At 34.4% G+C, this 17,001-nt stretch overlaps 1 protein-coding gene across 5 annotated transcripts in view; it reads right to left on the bottom strand.

The window, feature by feature from the left end:
- Positions 1-16,687, bottom strand: part of LOC129259095 (mitogen-activated protein kinase kinase kinase 15-like) — a 51,752-nt gene extending 35,065 nt beyond the window's left edge. For 3 of the 5 annotated variants that reach the window (XR_010293334.1, XM_064098286.1, XM_064098289.1), the window contains exons 1-13: positions 16,560-16,676; positions 11,120-11,471; positions 10,443-10,627; positions 7,602-7,677; positions 6,640-6,732; positions 6,160-6,266; positions 5,335-5,383; positions 4,626-4,747; positions 3,806-3,918; positions 2,926-3,085; positions 2,265-2,418; positions 1,533-1,652; positions 882-928 (exon numbers count right to left, since the gene is read on the bottom strand). Coding sequence is in view for 4 of the 5 variants with exons in the window: in XM_064098286.1 (XP_063954356.1) it covers positions 882-928; positions 1,533-1,652; positions 2,265-2,418; positions 2,926-3,085; positions 3,806-3,918; positions 4,626-4,747; positions 5,335-5,383; positions 6,160-6,266; positions 6,640-6,732; positions 7,602-7,677; positions 10,443-10,627; positions 11,120-11,471; positions 16,560-16,591 (1,610 nt within the window). In the remaining variant the exon portion in view is untranslated. Of the gene's footprint in view, positions 1-881; positions 929-1,532; positions 1,653-2,264; positions 2,419-2,925; positions 3,086-3,805; positions 3,919-4,625; positions 4,748-5,334; positions 5,384-6,159; positions 6,267-6,639; positions 6,733-7,601; positions 7,678-10,442; positions 10,628-11,119; positions 11,472-16,559 lie in introns of all 5 variants that reach the window. The other 2 variants (XM_064098288.1, XM_064098285.1) reach the window with 2 other exon arrangements.
- Positions 16,688-17,001: the final 314 nt, after the last annotated feature.

The following is a 17,001-nucleotide window of genomic DNA, read 5'->3' as shown; positions in this document are numbered from 1 at the left end:
TTATTCCAGCAATAATAATACACTGTCCCACGTGTGCCTATCTGTGTTAGCGATCTTCAATGTGATCGTTTTTTAGCTTAGATATTATGATTTCACAAAGTTCAGTTTATGTAACTGTACCAGATCTAGATCCACGATGATATAGTAATACTTAACCTTGGTTTTACAGACTTTCTCACGAAATCAGTATTTTACTGCAACTACTGTCATTTAGCTTTTAAGGGCAAGTCCACCCCCTAAAAAATTTGATTTGAATAAAAAGAGAAAAATCCAACAAGCACATCACTGAAAATTTCATCAAATTCGGATGGAAAATAAGAAAGTTATGACATTTTAAAGTTTTGCTTAATTTCACAAAATAGTTCAATATGCAAATGAGGGAACTGATGACATCACTCACTCACTTTTTCTTTTGTATTTTATTATACAAAATTTGAAATATTCTAACTTTCTCCTCATTGTCCTGTGAAAAAGTTTTATTTCGCCCTGGACATGTGGAATTACCATTGTTTAACATTTTATGGTTCAGTCATGTTGGTCCTTATTGCCAAATCTGTAAAAATTGAAATATTGTATAATTCAAACAATAAAAAACAAAAGAAATAGTGAGTGTGGGACATCATCGATTCTCTCATTTGCATGTGACTAAATTGTGCATATAACTATTTTGTGAAAAAATTAGCGAAACTTTAAAATGTCATAACTTTCTTATTTTACATCCGATTTTGATGAAATTTTCAGCATTATGCTTGTCTGATTTTTCTCTATTGATTCAAATCAACATTTTTCTGGGGTAGACTTGACCTTTAATCCATTTGATATGATAGAGATGAATAAGAACTACAATAGATGAATTAAAGCAATATCGATTAGAGACTTACCTGACACCTTTTATAGAAGATAAATTAAACAGCCACTCACTGATCTCCTGTACACAAAAAAAAGACAAAAAGATTAATATGAATGCAATAAACATGAACACAGGACCTAATGGCAGATTAGCCATAATAATTCAAAAAAGTCTACTACTTCCACTTCTTCTATTACTGGATATTGTGAGTAGCTGGTAGATATGTCACAAAATCCTAATCACTAAATGTCATATCTTCATCCCAAAAAAAGAAAAATGCCAACATACATCAAACCATAAGCAAAAGACTCAAAATTACAACATGATTGATTGAAAACAGTCTACTCTACAACAATACCACAATAAACTCTTTCCAAAATAATTTCTTCTGAGAGGTGTTATGTCATTGAGAAAATAAAGCAAAATAAGAATAAATAATCGGTTTCAAATGTCAATAAGATATTTCGAATTATTTGACACATGACATTTCATTATTTCTGGATTAACCCATAGAATACTGAATTCTGTGATTCTCATGCATGTAGGTACTTTACAGGGACCACTGGTTCCAGTAGGCAATGGGTTAAAACATACACAAAATGTCAGAACAAAATATAAATAAATATGAAAAAACTTTTTCCTTAAAAAAAAATCCCAATAAATTCAAAGATAAACAACGTACCCTGCAATTTTTCTCCATGCCGACATGCCAGAGTCGAATGGAATTCTCCTGCGTCTCATCCCCTTCACTGATAGTGATGTAACTAGGCTTGTAGATCTTGCTGGGTTCTAAGACCAAGACCTGATAAGCAATCAAACATTTTCATTATTTACTACACACATTCCATAGTCTAAGAATGGACATTGCAAGGCCCCAGGCGCCTGTTGCAAAAAGAGTTACATTCAAATGCAACTAACAAAATCAAGTTAAAGTATAAAATGTGTGGAAATTGGTTGAAAATCATTGTGTGTATGATTTGAGGACTGATTGTAGAAAAAAATAATAAAAAAACAATTGTATTCAAAACCAGATTCTGCTCAAATTATAAATCAATGATCATTAAGATGAATTTCATCCTCGCCTATTGTATTTGTAGACAGAAACATCTTGAAAAGATACTGTGACATCTGAAGGAGCGTTTTTGTTTTACGAGACAAATAAATATACACATATTCCTTTGTACTTAATTCAAACACTGAATAGAATACTGGCCATGGATTTTAAACTTAAATAAAACTTGACATAATTAACCTATGACAGTTACTTTTTTTACAGTAATAGCCTGATAATTTGCCAGTAGAAAAGGAGACTATTAATGTTATGTTCTGTGGTTTCTTTATTGAAAATAAGTCAACCGCCTGGAAACTTGACTTAACATCCATACATTGGCAGAAAGAGAAGAAGAAATCTTACAGGAAAGCGGAGTTCTGTTGTCGACTCTTTGGTAGCTTCAACAAAGAAATCTAGCCAGAAGTTGAAGAGTTGTTGATCAATGGTAGGTTCTTCATCAGACGTTGGTCTTACCCGACATATCATCTGGATATTACCAAGTGTAGACTTCAGATACCTGTTAAATACCAAGTATATGAAAATTCTGTTAATTTTGAAGCTGCTCAGTTTATCGATGTTTAATTTTAATAACAGGTGTATCACATTTAATTTCAAACATGACACAAGACATTTCCATTGAAGATCTTAAGACAATGAATACACAATTATACTCCTCCTTGTTTGAAATATGTGAATCACATGTTAAAAATTCAAAAGACGTGTCAAGTAAAAGTTAAATTAAATAGATGGTAATGTATTACAGCATGTCAGAAAAAAAGTATTTATTTTGAAACAGGGGTTGGGTGCAAATAGCAAACTTGAAAATATAAGGGGTGCACATGACAATTTTCTTAGCTTTTGCTTTATCAATATGTACCTTCAATGGGTAATTCTCAACTTATAGAGGGGGTGTGCGCCCCTTATGCTCCTGCCTGGATCCTTCAACATTACACCAAGTGACATAGAACTTGAGGGTGTTCAGAAAATTTTGACCTTTGAACTTTGACTTAGAGATAGGACCTACCAGATGGGAGGTTTGAGTTTGAACATGCATTCTGCTGCTTGGGAAGCCTTGGAGAAGTCACCAGCCAGAACGCTGATCTCAAAGAAGGTTGCTACATCCCAATAGTCTTCAAGTGATACCAGACTGCCCTTCTTACCCAGTAGGTTGTTCAGGGTCATACCTGCAAAAACATAACCAGAGCAGGAATGGAATATACAATATTATCTTTTTTAAGATGTTTTGGAGGTGCACTAATATACTGATATTGGCTACCTAGAAATTAAATATCATTTTTCATTCCCGTGACTGACATCATCTTGGTGAATAAAATGCCGCCGTTTACGATACAATGCAGTTATATTCACTGAGGTAACATCAAAACCTAGAACATATGAATGTGATCCTTGCAGCTATGATCCCATGATGGCATATTGACCTATCACTTATTTAAATCTATATGACCTATGTCATATAAACACATACTTTGGTATGCTGTGCAGTATCAGCGTGTATTGCACGATACGCCAAATCTGATGTGTTCCTCATCAATAAATAATATTTGTTTAAGATAATAGTGAATATATTGAATGGTATCTTCATGAGATACTAGGCACATTATATTTGTTACTGCCAATATTACACTCATCTAAAATTCGTGCAATATTGACCTAACTTGTGGAATATTTCTGTTAATTACTTTGAGTCATTCAAAATAATTGAAATATTGATTACTTCAAAGGGGATAGTTGAAAATATGGCCAGGGGTGATTTACCTCATATATCTTTTCTTTTGTTTTGATTTTTGGCTTATTTTCAAAATGGCACATTAGGCATGTGTATGGGAACAGATTAGTTCAAGTTTTCAATCCATTATAAGGAACAAGACTTTTGGACAACTTACCTATTTTCTGAAGCTCTGGGCATTTCGTGAACTCTTTTCCAGATAGCACAAGAAGCGTTGCAAGATTGATGCCTGCATACTCATTAGGCTGCACCTCAAAACCCTTTCTGTACCTGTAAATAAATTTTTATTTTAAATTAATCAATTCATTTGTATGAGTTTACAGTTTTATATAATCTAATCAACCACATCATAGCTTCAAATATTCAGATTGGTTTTTTTTTACGCAGTAACAAATTTCCAAGCATTCACATTACAGCCATGAATTTGTATCTGATGTGAATGTGTATACTTAATAATAATAATAATAATGTCTTATTTACCCAGGGTTGCCACTTTTGAGCTCTTATGAACTGTTCTCCAAACGGGCCCTACATGACTTAATATTATGACCCTTCTCAGTTCTAAAATGCCAAGTCCCAGCCAGGCAAGAAGGTAGACGGTCATATTTTCAAAGCCTTGATTATGACTAGGCCAGGGATCCAACCCACAACCTCCCTATCTTAAGGCGGGCGCTCAACCGATTGAGCAAACATGCCGGTGTATTTATATGAGAATTGCAAATATAAAGATCTTCTATTTATCGTTTTCATGTTCTTTCCATTTCTTTTTCTAAACCAGAAAATAGGCTTAGCTAAGGTTAGTCTACAGAAGTATAGATCTTTGACCTGAATGTTTTGTACCTTATGAAATATCTTGTGGTTAAAATGTTCCTTGAAAGTTGTAGAACAATTACTAAGTTTCTACTTGTTTTACCAGTAAATCATATTAACAATTACAACCACAGTCACTTAGAAAGAATTAAAATATAAACACCTACCAGTGTATAGCATGATCTCTGCTCTCTGTATCAATGTAATTAGATTCTGTATAGATGTCTTTGTAGATCCGACCACAGAGGCAGAACATATCAGGCACCTGATTCTCTTCACTCTTTAAGGCCTGAAAATAAAACAAAGAAGTATCAACATGTTTTGTGCATGGCTGCTGACTGCTCTTGACAAAAAAGAAAATTCTCAGAGGCAAACTTCTGCAGGAGCACTGTGAGACCTGGGGTCCCATTCGTAAAAATGTTTGGTGTAAAACACAAACCATTCAAATCAAGTGAAAGTGCCTAATGGAATTTCTGATCGGTTGAATAAGTTGGCTTGATTTTTTTTCCCATTCACATGGAAATCATTGAAACTAACATTGTGAGATGTTTATTGATTGATGTTATTGTGCTCAGGAATATCATGATGAAATTAGTAAACAAGCATCATTCACAAACAATGTATTAAAAAACAGAAGCATTTCATCAATATTTGTTATCCAACAAGATGTCAGATCTGACTATTTTTGTCAGTATTGATTGGCTGAGAGGCAAAGTGTCTGACTGTTACCAAGGCAACTGTTGGATAAAAATTACTTTTGTCTGATAAATCGTCTGACAAGTCCTTTCATCAAGCTTCACATTGAGTATGTGTTCAAATTAGCTGCTTGAAACCTGACCAAAACTCCCATTTGATGTGAATTTTTAATAAAAGTACCTTTTCTATGACAGCAACTGCCTTTTCTCTGTCACCTGACTTTTTCCGTCTGTGGAAATAAAAACACAAACCAGATCAAACTTACAATCAAAGGGTTTGAAATTACCCAATGCTAACTGTGATTAATGAATACTGTGAAAAGGGCACAGAGTAGTATATTTTGGCCATAAATGAAAACCATTTATCGATATAATTATAAAATGAAGTTATCGACTGAATATCTCCAAGATGACATCATTTTTAAAAGGTCACCTAACATCTTCAACCCTTGCTTTATGAGTCACATGACTTGATGGAGCGTTGTGGCCCAGTGGATTAGTCTCCGGACTTTGAAACAGAGGGTTGTGGGTTCGAATCCCAGCCATGGCGTAATTTCCTTCGGCAAGAAATTTATCCACATTGTGCTGCACTCAACCCAGGTGAGGTGAATGGGTACCTGGCAGGAATCTATTCCTTGAAATGCGTGTGCGCTGTAATCTTAGTAATTACGGCTGCCAAGCTACAGCTGGGGTAATAATATCCAAGTCCTTTGGAAGCGCATAGAGACATTATTCATAATCGTGATATGCGCTATACAAGAACTGTTTATTATTATTGAAGCCAGCTTTCCGGCTTTCAGGGTACGCGTGTTCATGGGGAAGCAGGTTTTCCGGCTCTTCGGGTTCAAAGGATGAAGATTGGCTGAGGAACATTGGTGTCTGATTGTTACTATGGTAACTGTCACAGAGTGACATCTTACCAGTGCTGACAAGCTTTACAAGAGAAACAGTACCCTGAAGTATCCTCACAAGGCAATGATGAAATACCGATATTTGGAATCTTTACCTGTTAAGAGCAAATGCATAGAGATGTACAATGGCAGGCTTATCAGTCACATGATCATTCTTCAGCTGCTTAATCGCTTCAACTAGAGACACCATGGAATTATAATCCTGAAATAAAAGATTACAGAATTATTCATAATTTTATCTATAAAAAAAACAGAATCAAAACCTACATTTACATGTATCCTATAAATCAAGTACAATTTCAATGAGCTAAAATGCACACACAAAAATAAGATAAAACTATTTTTCAGCAACATATTTTAGATAAATATAGTAAACATATTGTTCAGGGGTGGGGGTTGATAAATTCAGTCATCTCTTCCTCAACCCCACTTGAAGAGCATGATCCAATTTTTCTACACATGTGATCAAAGTTAAGCGAGGATTAACTTTGATAACATTATGAGAGTATCACCCATAAAACTAAAGTATATGCTTGCAGATGGGGGAACTAAGAAACATGCTAAATAGTACAAACCTGAATTTCTCTGTAGGAGAGTAGAAATTGATGAACGATATCTCCACTCAATAACAGCTGCTCATCCATCCTAGCTTTCAGATTACCAAGTTCCTAAAGTTCAATTGCACAACATATAGACATTGTTAGAAAAACAACAGGACTGTAGAAATGAATTCTTGTTGCGACTGCCATCACAACAGCAAATTATTGAGATTTTTCATTGCAGCAGGAAGGAAAAGACCTCCATCCTTTCTCATAGAATGCTATACAAAATTTAAAACTCAAGGGAGGGAAAATGAAAAATGTTGAAAAATTGAAAATCACCATTCCTCAACCTGGAATGAAGCCTATGGTTACAATCACAAGATGAATTCAAATGGAATCTACAAAACCCAAGTGTTATGCTGTTTAATAATGAATTGATTGCCAAATTATTCAGGTATAAATTTCTGTTTTTTTGCAAAGTAAACATTGCGTTCAATAAAAAACAATCTCTTTCCAAGCTTCAATGAATACATGTGCCCATGTCAATCTACTTGTGTGGATAATTGCAGTGCGAACTGTTTTCAGCACATGTCCAAATGTTATTTCAAAATGTTTTACTTTTTAAAGCTACACTGTATGTCCACCTCATTTGATGTAGATCTATGATAGGATATCCATTCTTTTTATTTCAACGAATTTCTTTCCACTCTGTCATTCACCAGGACTACTATGGTTGGAATTCCAAAGAAAGATAATACTGCAAGTCAAAGAAATTATTACAAAAATAGTAGACTACTTCTTTGTGAGGGGGTACCTAGATGTATAAAAGGGCCATGATCCATAACGTTTGCCCTAAAGGACAGATACAAAACAACTATAAATAAAAATCTGCTATAGCTACCATCTGTATAGAAGGACCACCTTAACTCAGAATTGTATCCCTTTACAAAATTGAGAGAAAAGTATTAAATAATATTAGCCATTCTTTGGCATACCTTAGCTAGCATGTCTCCTTTGAGTTTCATCCTTGCTTTACGAATGTCATTCAACAAGACTTCCCTTGCATTACTCCTGTTAAAATAAAATCACAAGTTTGTGGTGGTTATACAATATGAACATTAAATCGCCTTGATAGCTGTTGGTACAGTACAGTAGAATCACCTAAGGTGGGTAGGCCTAAGGTTAAAATAAAATGGCAATGGCTAATGAAGATCAAAATTGTATGCACTTATTGTTCAAACATACCTACTATCCACTAGTCAGAATTGTTTGAAATTTGACATTTGTTTACCTCTTCATTTATAGGGGACTACTGCACTGCTCAATGTTCAAGACTCCCTGACAACATGCCAAAGACGTCTTCTAAGACACTATCAATATCACATCAGATCAACCCAAAACAATCTGACCAAATAATGTATAAAACTACAGAGGGAAAATTGTACCTGCCAAATTCTCTAGATGCGACCACCTTTATTTACTATCTGGATTCAATGTGCAGATAGGCACGTCTTACACATACAAGGTGTACACATAACTATTATACCTTTAAACAATTATGACAGTTGTGATAACAATTGAAAAATGAGTGTGAACAAAATCCAATAAAATGATCCCCCCCCCCCATATGTGCCATAATATTTTTGGAGAAAATGTGTGACTGCTGTCAATGTGCAAAATAAATATTACATTTCTATCCAGGTGTGAGGTCATACACTGTCCCATGTGTGCTTATCTGTTCCAGCGATCTTCGGTTGGATTGTAATTTGCTTAATTTCATGATTTTACAAAGTAGATATGTAATTTTAAAAATGTACAATATCTAGATCTATGGTGATATACAGTGCGTATCCAAAAAAAAGTTTACACTTAAAAAAAAATCCTGTGAAATTATGCATTTGTAATATCCTGAAAATATTTCCACATTTTAACATTGGTACAGATCAACCATTTAAGCAAATGACGTTATAACTGTCAAAATATTTCCGCTTGAGTGAGCACCACCTACTTTTGAAAAGTTAGAGAAAAATGATTTGCGCAGAACTTTGAAATAGTTATGCGAATAAAAGTAGACCTTAATCATGAAGAACACATGGAATTTAGCTAGTAAAATTGATATTAAGATATCTTTTACCTTTTTAACTTGTTTCCTTGCCCAAAATACTTCGAAGAGTGCATTGCGCCCCACCCCACTCCCCCACACCAAGGCCATCGTGACGATATTTGCTTTACACTGAGCTGTGATTTACATCAAATGGCTTAGGCTTGATTATCATTTTGTCAATCATTGTCAAGTTTGGGAAAAAAGTGTGGAGAAACAAGTATTAAGGAAAAATGAAATGTAAACCCACTTTAAATGATAAAAACTTGAAAAAATGCTGGAGATGTCTGATATAAACTTTTGTTCAGATTCAGTTATGTCCTCAGATCCAGCTGGCACAAAAAGCGTAAAGGTATTGTGCTTACTGAGTGTTGAAATTTCAATTTGGGTGGCAAAATTGTTACAAAATGCTTGAATTAATCCGTTTTATTGCAATTGACCAAAAATGCAAGGGAAATGTATGAAAATGTTTCGCGATGGTAAGTTTGATTTCGCCCTTTTCCCTTGACACAGCGTGAAAACGAACATTTCTGCGCAAACAGATTTCTGCGAGCTTTACAAAAATGGACAGTGCTCACTCAAGTGTAACATTCTGTCAAAACTTTTACTTTCATGGGATAGATGAGACCCAACCCCAAGATTATATGTGAAAAAATTACCCACATGTTGTATATTTTTTAATTCCCAGGGCTTTTTCAAAGTGTAAACTTTTTTTTGATACGCACTGTAGTAACAATTAGGCTTGATTTAATTGAAAGACTTTCATACGAATCATTATTCATTTGCAACTTCAATAGTATAACTTTATATAGTTTAGACATACCTGTATCAAATTTTGTACACGTATACCAGCACATAATCATGTATCATTAAATGAGTGCTCTCATGTAATATGAGATGTTAACTACCACTAAATTACTACATTTTATAACTCTGCTTGTGTCCAGATTTAAAAAAATCCAATACAATGAAATAAGGCATTTTATCGAATAGAAACTGAATGAACATAAACAAATATCAATAACCCATTAATGTAATATTGTAATGTTATTCAACACAACATGAATACCATTCTACATGTTGTAGCTCTGAAAAAAAAGACAGACGACACCTCTTTAAAAGCTTGCATGTGTGAATACACACACATACACAAAGCTGCCATTATCACCATCATCATAATACCACCATCATCATTATCATCCCCATCAGCAAATTATTGTTATCCAAATATTCTTCACCACCACCAGCACCACCATCATTATAATCATCATTACCATAACAATCATCATCATATCATCACCATCACTATTCATTACTACTTAATATTATCATCAACATGGTTATTTCATTATCATCATGAAGATCACTATCAAAACAATTTATCATTACAATTATCATCATCACCATCATCATAAAAATCTCATTATCATACTATCACCAGTCTCTGGCATAATAACTACCGAGAACTTCAACATCATCATTATTCTAAGATTCTAAAGTTTTGCTAAATCAACCTTCAATCTGTTCCTCCAGTTCAGTATTTGATCTCAACCTTTCTTAAAATGAATTACACCCTAATTTCTAAAAACAGATTTTCCAAGCTTAGTTATGATGGTATTTGTTGTGACAGTAAGTGATATATACTAAATGAAAGATGTTGATTACTATTCATAATGAAATATAAATGTACATAAAACAAGGAATTGGTGTTGTAACATCCAATATTCCAACTTACCTATTGCTAATGTGGACCTCCTCGATGGCTTCCCGAAGACGATCGGTGAGGAGGGGGCAGAGAGTCGGATCCTCATCAGGATTTTGTCCCACCTTGAAGACACACGCCATGTCACACACGTAACATTCATTCTTGGAGTCCAGTTTGTATGGGATAAACATGTACCCTGACCCATGGCAGGATTGCTGGAAGAGGAAGGAAAGTCAAATGAAAGATTGGTACCAAATTATTCCTTTTAAAACATTCAATTTGTATCATATCTGTGATCAAGTCATGTGCATTTTCAATTCAATGAAAGAATCATTTGCAAGGAATACACTATGACATTCCAATGAACAGAAATGCCATTTAGATTTAATGAAAAAAAACCATGAATATAATTTAGAATGAACAATTATGAACACAAAAAATGTTCTCTAATCCCTAAGGGAGTTGTTACAATAAATACTCTACAACAGTATCAACTAAAATTGTTTTTCAATTTTACCATAAAAGAAGACTATCTTTTATCCATCTACAGTGCATTCTCCACAATGGGGGTGGGGATAAGGGAATTCTTGAAAACTAACAAATAGAAAAGAGATTTCTTTATGATCTATCATATCAATTCATGTTCATTCTCAACTCCTATTGGAGTTGTTGCAAGGAATAAACTCCACAAGTTCTTTTAAAGTTACCATGAGAGAAGATGTTCCTTCAGGATCTACCGAATCATTGTAGAGTACCACATTCTTTTCTTTCCCAAAGCTCTCGCGGACACCCATGTGGTAGAACAGCGTCCGTTGCTGCATGATGACAGAGACATCCACGACCACCATGTCAGCAGCATAGAACCGGTCAAGAACCTTGGTCTCGCCAAAGTCCAGCCTCTCAAAGTTGACCTTAATGAGGGTGACATTGTTGACCAGTCGGCAGGCGTTGTTCAGAGCGTCTTCGGCAGCTTTGGTTGCGTGGGTCGTAGCGCTGAAAACGCACGCAATCCGAAGCTGGCTCGTCCCAAGTGTAGACATACTACGGTCTGGCTTTGTCCTAAAGTATAGAAATAAAAAATTTGCAACTTAATAAATTGATGTTGTACAATCGCACATTAATAAAGCACAATAAACTGTTCTAGCTCATTTTATCACAATCATGGTAATCAGCAGCTGATTAAAATCATAGTTTGCAATGTAATGGCAAAGTATGTCGAACTTCCCATAATACCACATATTCACAAAGCAGGTTATTACCATAGAGATGTATACTAGTAACGCTAGAGGGCGTACTTCGTCAAATCGCTGTGATTACGTGGAGACCGTCCGCCATTGCTCGATAGGTATTCGCAGCCTGCCATGCGCGTACAGTACCTATGGGGCATGTACACGGATGAGCACAGAACATGACAAATTGATGACATATGAGCACGAAAGCATATGGAAAAGCAAAATTGTAAATATTGCACTGGATTAAAGTTCAAATACAACAAAAATCTAGCAAAACTGAGGTCAAAAGGCCTATATAGGCCTATCTATAGCGCATAATATAGGCCGATACAGCTATAATACAGGCAAACGATTTAAAGTCCCAATTGTTTTTGCTTAGGTAAAATTTCGATACATTAATATGACTTCTATTTTCTAATGATTTGGAAGAGATGAATATCAAAAATAACATTTAGGCCTAGGTCCTGATAAATAAATTTAATGTGTTTTAATATGATTTGATGTACATTAACCTAAGAAAATTCATAGGCCATATCACAGTGTCTGATGCATCTGAGACGCTGTATCGAAAAAAAAACCACGATTGTATTTTTATAGTTCATAGTTTCCTAATTACTATTATGCTGATTGCTGATAATTTATTTCTTCACTTTAGATAATTGTTATAATTCATTTTCCATATATATCTACACAATAGGGCCTATAATAACTCGATCCCTTTTCCCCATGTCTTACACGCTGATGTAAACCAACATCACAAAAACTCGCGAATCATAAAATGACTTTTTATTGATATTTGGAAATGATTTACGCATTGATTCAGTTAAAAATTGATGATTTAGATTTCCTTTGCTGGCAACCATCCCATCATATTTATAAATATGTATATAAAAGTATACTTTCTTACTTGCGATCAATGTATAGAAAAGTTTGTTGACAGCAAAATTTGCATATCAAATGCGCGCATGCAGTCGTACAATTTTGCAATGTACAGGAGGCCTAATGGGGGGTTGGATGTTTATGTACAGTGTTATTGCCTTGCAAACATTTTAAAACTTCGGAGAGTAAACAAATCACAATGCGCAAAACAATTTTACTTTGATTTTCTGGAAAGTATAGACTTGATTCTCCCCGGCTGAAAATATGCTGATCGGCAAACTGGCTGAAATATTTTGTTTATCGCCGTTGTTTCTGATCCTATAATGATTGGACCAATATCATGTGAACAAATCAAGGATAGAATAATAAGGAGAGGAAGAAGGGGGAGAAGGAGAGAAGAAAAGGGGCGGGATTATGATATATAATTTGTATTATACTATAAAGAATATTATTACTACTGCAAGAGTGTATAAAACTAATATCATGAAAGACATCAATGCAAACTTATCATAATTATGAAAACGGTTGCAAAATTGTGAGTACTAAAACCAAACATAATTATGAAACAATAATATTGCAAAAGTGACAATACTTGGAATAAGATATTAAAAATCCTAATTTAATCTCAAATTTGATACCTGCCTTGAAATTGTGTTAATTAACTGTGTCTGTGTCGCTTGAATAAATGAACTTTATGGCAAATATTTGTAAGCACTGGCACTGGCCTAACATATAAACAGATAAACACGCGTTTTGAATATCCAGTTTTGTTTTTCATTTTAAAAGTATAACTGAATTTGATTTTCTAGTTTTCTTCCTTTAATGTCATTTGCTGGCCTATGGACCTGAGTTTGGTTATTCGATCAGTTTTTTTTAAATAAGATTTCCATGGATGAACAAAATTATTATATTATGTTACGGCGTCGCGGAATGATTTTGAAAGTGATGGGGTGTATAAAATCACAATCATTTATTATGTGTAATGTTCATTTTCATTTCAGGGAGGGGTCCGGTCGCGCCCCCTGTATTTTATTTTGATCAGTATGTTAAAGCGAATTTGCTTAGGTGTGTTTGTTATTTTAATTGCACACACGGCCCCTAAAAAGCGAATTAAAACAAATCTAACTTAAAGTGAAGGGAATTAAAACTGTCATTTTTGAAAAGTTTGAACAAATTAGGCTATATTCTCGACATTTTAAATCAATATTTTATTTTCGGGCCATATAGGCCTGCAGATTTTGGGGAATTTATTATGTTCCTATAAGAACAAAATCAGCACGTTCACCAAATAACACAAATTTCAACATTGATGGTGTAACGGGAGGCTCACCAAGAACAATAATGAGATGCCCTTTAATAGCGCATGTAGATCAAAACACTAACTTATTTTATTGTACAACTTAATATATAAAAATGATAGGCCTATATTTCATACAAATTAAAGCAAGTTACATATCATGTAGGCCTATATAGAAATTACAAAATTATATCCAACACAAACATAGAATCAAAGGACGTATATGTGGGAAGGATGGAAGGAGGACGATGCAGTTAAAGGTAGGGAAATCCAGAGAAGGGCTAATTCACTGCAGTCTTTTGAATTAATTGTCAATCTTTCTATTAATGTCCGCTGTATGTTTTTATTTTTATATGATTGTTTATATGATAGTATATCAACATTGTTATCTATTACAGGCCTATAAACGGACAGGTAAATGCAAATTATTTAGAATTTCATCCCGAGAAATCAGGTTTTTAAAATGCCAAATTAATAGCATAATCCCCATGTAATCACTCTAATAGTGTATTGAGATGCAATTTGTCATTCATATTTTCGATTTTTATGAGGTTGTGTTCTTTTCTTCAAGATAAAGGCCGGAGACGGCACCCCTTTTCACAGCGTTACAACGCACGAGCTATGGGTACATCCGGGTACTTTTGCGAATCTATACCTATCGAGCAATGGCCGCCACGCTCCACACAATCACAGACGTTAAGTACGCGCGCCTATGGCGACTCCGCACTCTAGCGTAGTTAGTATACATCTCTATGGTTATTACTTAAAGGTCAGTCCACCCCCAGAAAAATGTTGATCTGAGTCAACAGAGAAAAATCAAGCAAGCATAATGCTGATAATTTCATCAAAATTGGATGTAAAATAGGAAAGTTATGACATTTTGAAGTGGACTTTAATTTCTTCAAATAATTTAAACTTTCTTTAACATAATGTGAGTATACAACAGCAGAGCTATACTGAACAATACAAACAATGTATATTTGACAACATATTTCATTAATGTTGATTTACTTTACCATTTTCAAAATATGGGAAAGTAAAATTGGAAAGTTGACATTGTAAACTATGTGAATTATTCTGTACCATATTAATCTGGATCATCATTAGAATGACATGAATAGGCAATGAACATTTACCTCGACTCTATGATCCAAGCATAATTTACCTTTTAATGAGGAAGATTTGCATTATTGCATGTCCTGTGTCTTGTGTCATTATATACTGCTGCAGAACTAATTAATCTACTAAGGGGAACGTTTCATAAATCTCAATCAAAGTGACAGTGATACATGTATATGTTACAAGCTCTTGATATAAGTTTATCTACTGTAGCTGACTGGAAGCTAGTTTATGAAAACATGCATTTAATGACAAGCTCCACCTAGGTAGTCAGCATTTGTACCCCCTAACAGGAAATTAAGGGTACCTATCTCTATCTTGGGTGATAATTACTTTTGATGGTAACAAATTTGATCAACAGACACAACCTGAAGGAGATTTTCAATTGATAACTTGTACCCTGGTATTCCAATACTAACCTCGCACTAGTGTGAGTGACTTGTACCTTGTATCAGAATGAGATTACACATGAAATTCCTCAATCAAAAAATATATTGTTGATATTGCAAATTTGCCAAAATTCACATTAAATAAGATTATAACATGATTTTCCTACAAAAAAACAGAAACCTGTCATCTAAAACTGCACAGATTTAAAACGTAAATAGACCCTAACACAAACATGCACTCTTAAAAACATCCAAATTAATCCTAGACACCGTTCTCACTACCTTCCTAAAACTAGTTTACTGGAAACTAGTTTAACATGTAGTGAGAACGGTCGAAGCAATCTTGAAAGCGATCTTCCAAACCAGTTCAGAAAACTACCTCGCGATGTAGTTTTCAAGATCGCTTTCCCTCGTTAAACTGGTTTTAGGTTAAGCGAGGACACACCCATTCTTTTTTAAGCGATCTTAATGTTACTATTTATAGTAGGGTGTCAGGAGAAAAATATTATTTTTCTTATTTCAAGAAAATATCACATTTTCTTTGTGAATTTGAAGAGAAATGACCTTCAGACTGACAGAAATGTAACATTTTTGAAAAAAATCTGATTATTGGCTGCAAAAAAGAAGAATGAAATTAGGTCAATTTTCAGCATTTCTCTGCCATAGACTGTGTAGTTAAGAAATGGACACACACAAATCAAAATTTTTATAAAAGTTGAAGCCATAATATATATATTTTCCCCTTTAGGTGGTTGTCGCAGAGAACTCTTTTGACAGACTGATCATATTTGTGTGATTAACATTCTATAGTACTGTATTTTAAAAAAAAGAATGAAAAGAAGACATTAACTTAGTCTTACTCTAGTCTTAGCTTGACAAGATTGACATGATTGAATTTAAATAAACTAAAACAAGACTAAAACCATGAGCTTTTATGGTAGATTGTACAACTATTTGAGACCATTGCCAAAAAAATATATATTCAAAAGACATTATAACCAACTGGCAGCAAACCCTGCCGCACGAACAATTGCAAAAGCTCCAAAACGAGACAACCCCATAAAAAAGTGAAATACACCAACATATTTTTCAGTACTTGGGACTGATCTCAATAATTTTCTTTAAAATTCCCAAACACATCGTTACAATTCTGGTTTTCAAACATTGATCATACCAAATTTCAAGATAGCAGAAAATCAGAAGCATCATACAAATAAAATGTATCACTTACAATTGCTTATGTTCATCTTTTTGCGCAGGCATCTTGAAAACATGACGAATGAGCCGTTAATTAATCTTCAATACATGTACCGTACCGTACTACACTATTGCACTACATGCATGCGCTGTATACTGTATAACGTGTGAAACCAATGGTGGGTGGGGCTTGCAAATGACGCCACAAAAACAAACAATCAGTAGCTAGCACTGCATGGGGGGGGGGGGGGGGGCTCCAAATAAAGGTTGCATGGTATTTGATCCCAAATGAACTTATAACTATAATAAATTAAACATCATTCACTTTAACCCGAAGCCGAAGACTTGCAATGTTGTGGATCCGTCACCAGTATATATACTTTTTTTTTGGGGGGGGGGGGGTGGGCCTTGAGAGAATTTTTATTGTGAGATTTTTGTTTACTCATTTTTTTCCTGTCAATCTCGAAAGCAGTTAA

This window comes from Lytechinus pictus, chromosome 4 (assembly GCF_037042905.1).
Source record: "Lytechinus pictus isolate F3 Inbred chromosome 4, Lp3.0, whole genome shotgun sequence".
In the NCBI taxonomy this organism is placed as follows: Eukaryota; Metazoa; Echinodermata; class Echinoidea; order Temnopleuroida; family Toxopneustidae; genus Lytechinus; species Lytechinus pictus.
The sequence above is the reverse complement of the archived record's forward strand: the minus strand, read 5'-3'. Positions and strand labels throughout refer to the sequence as shown.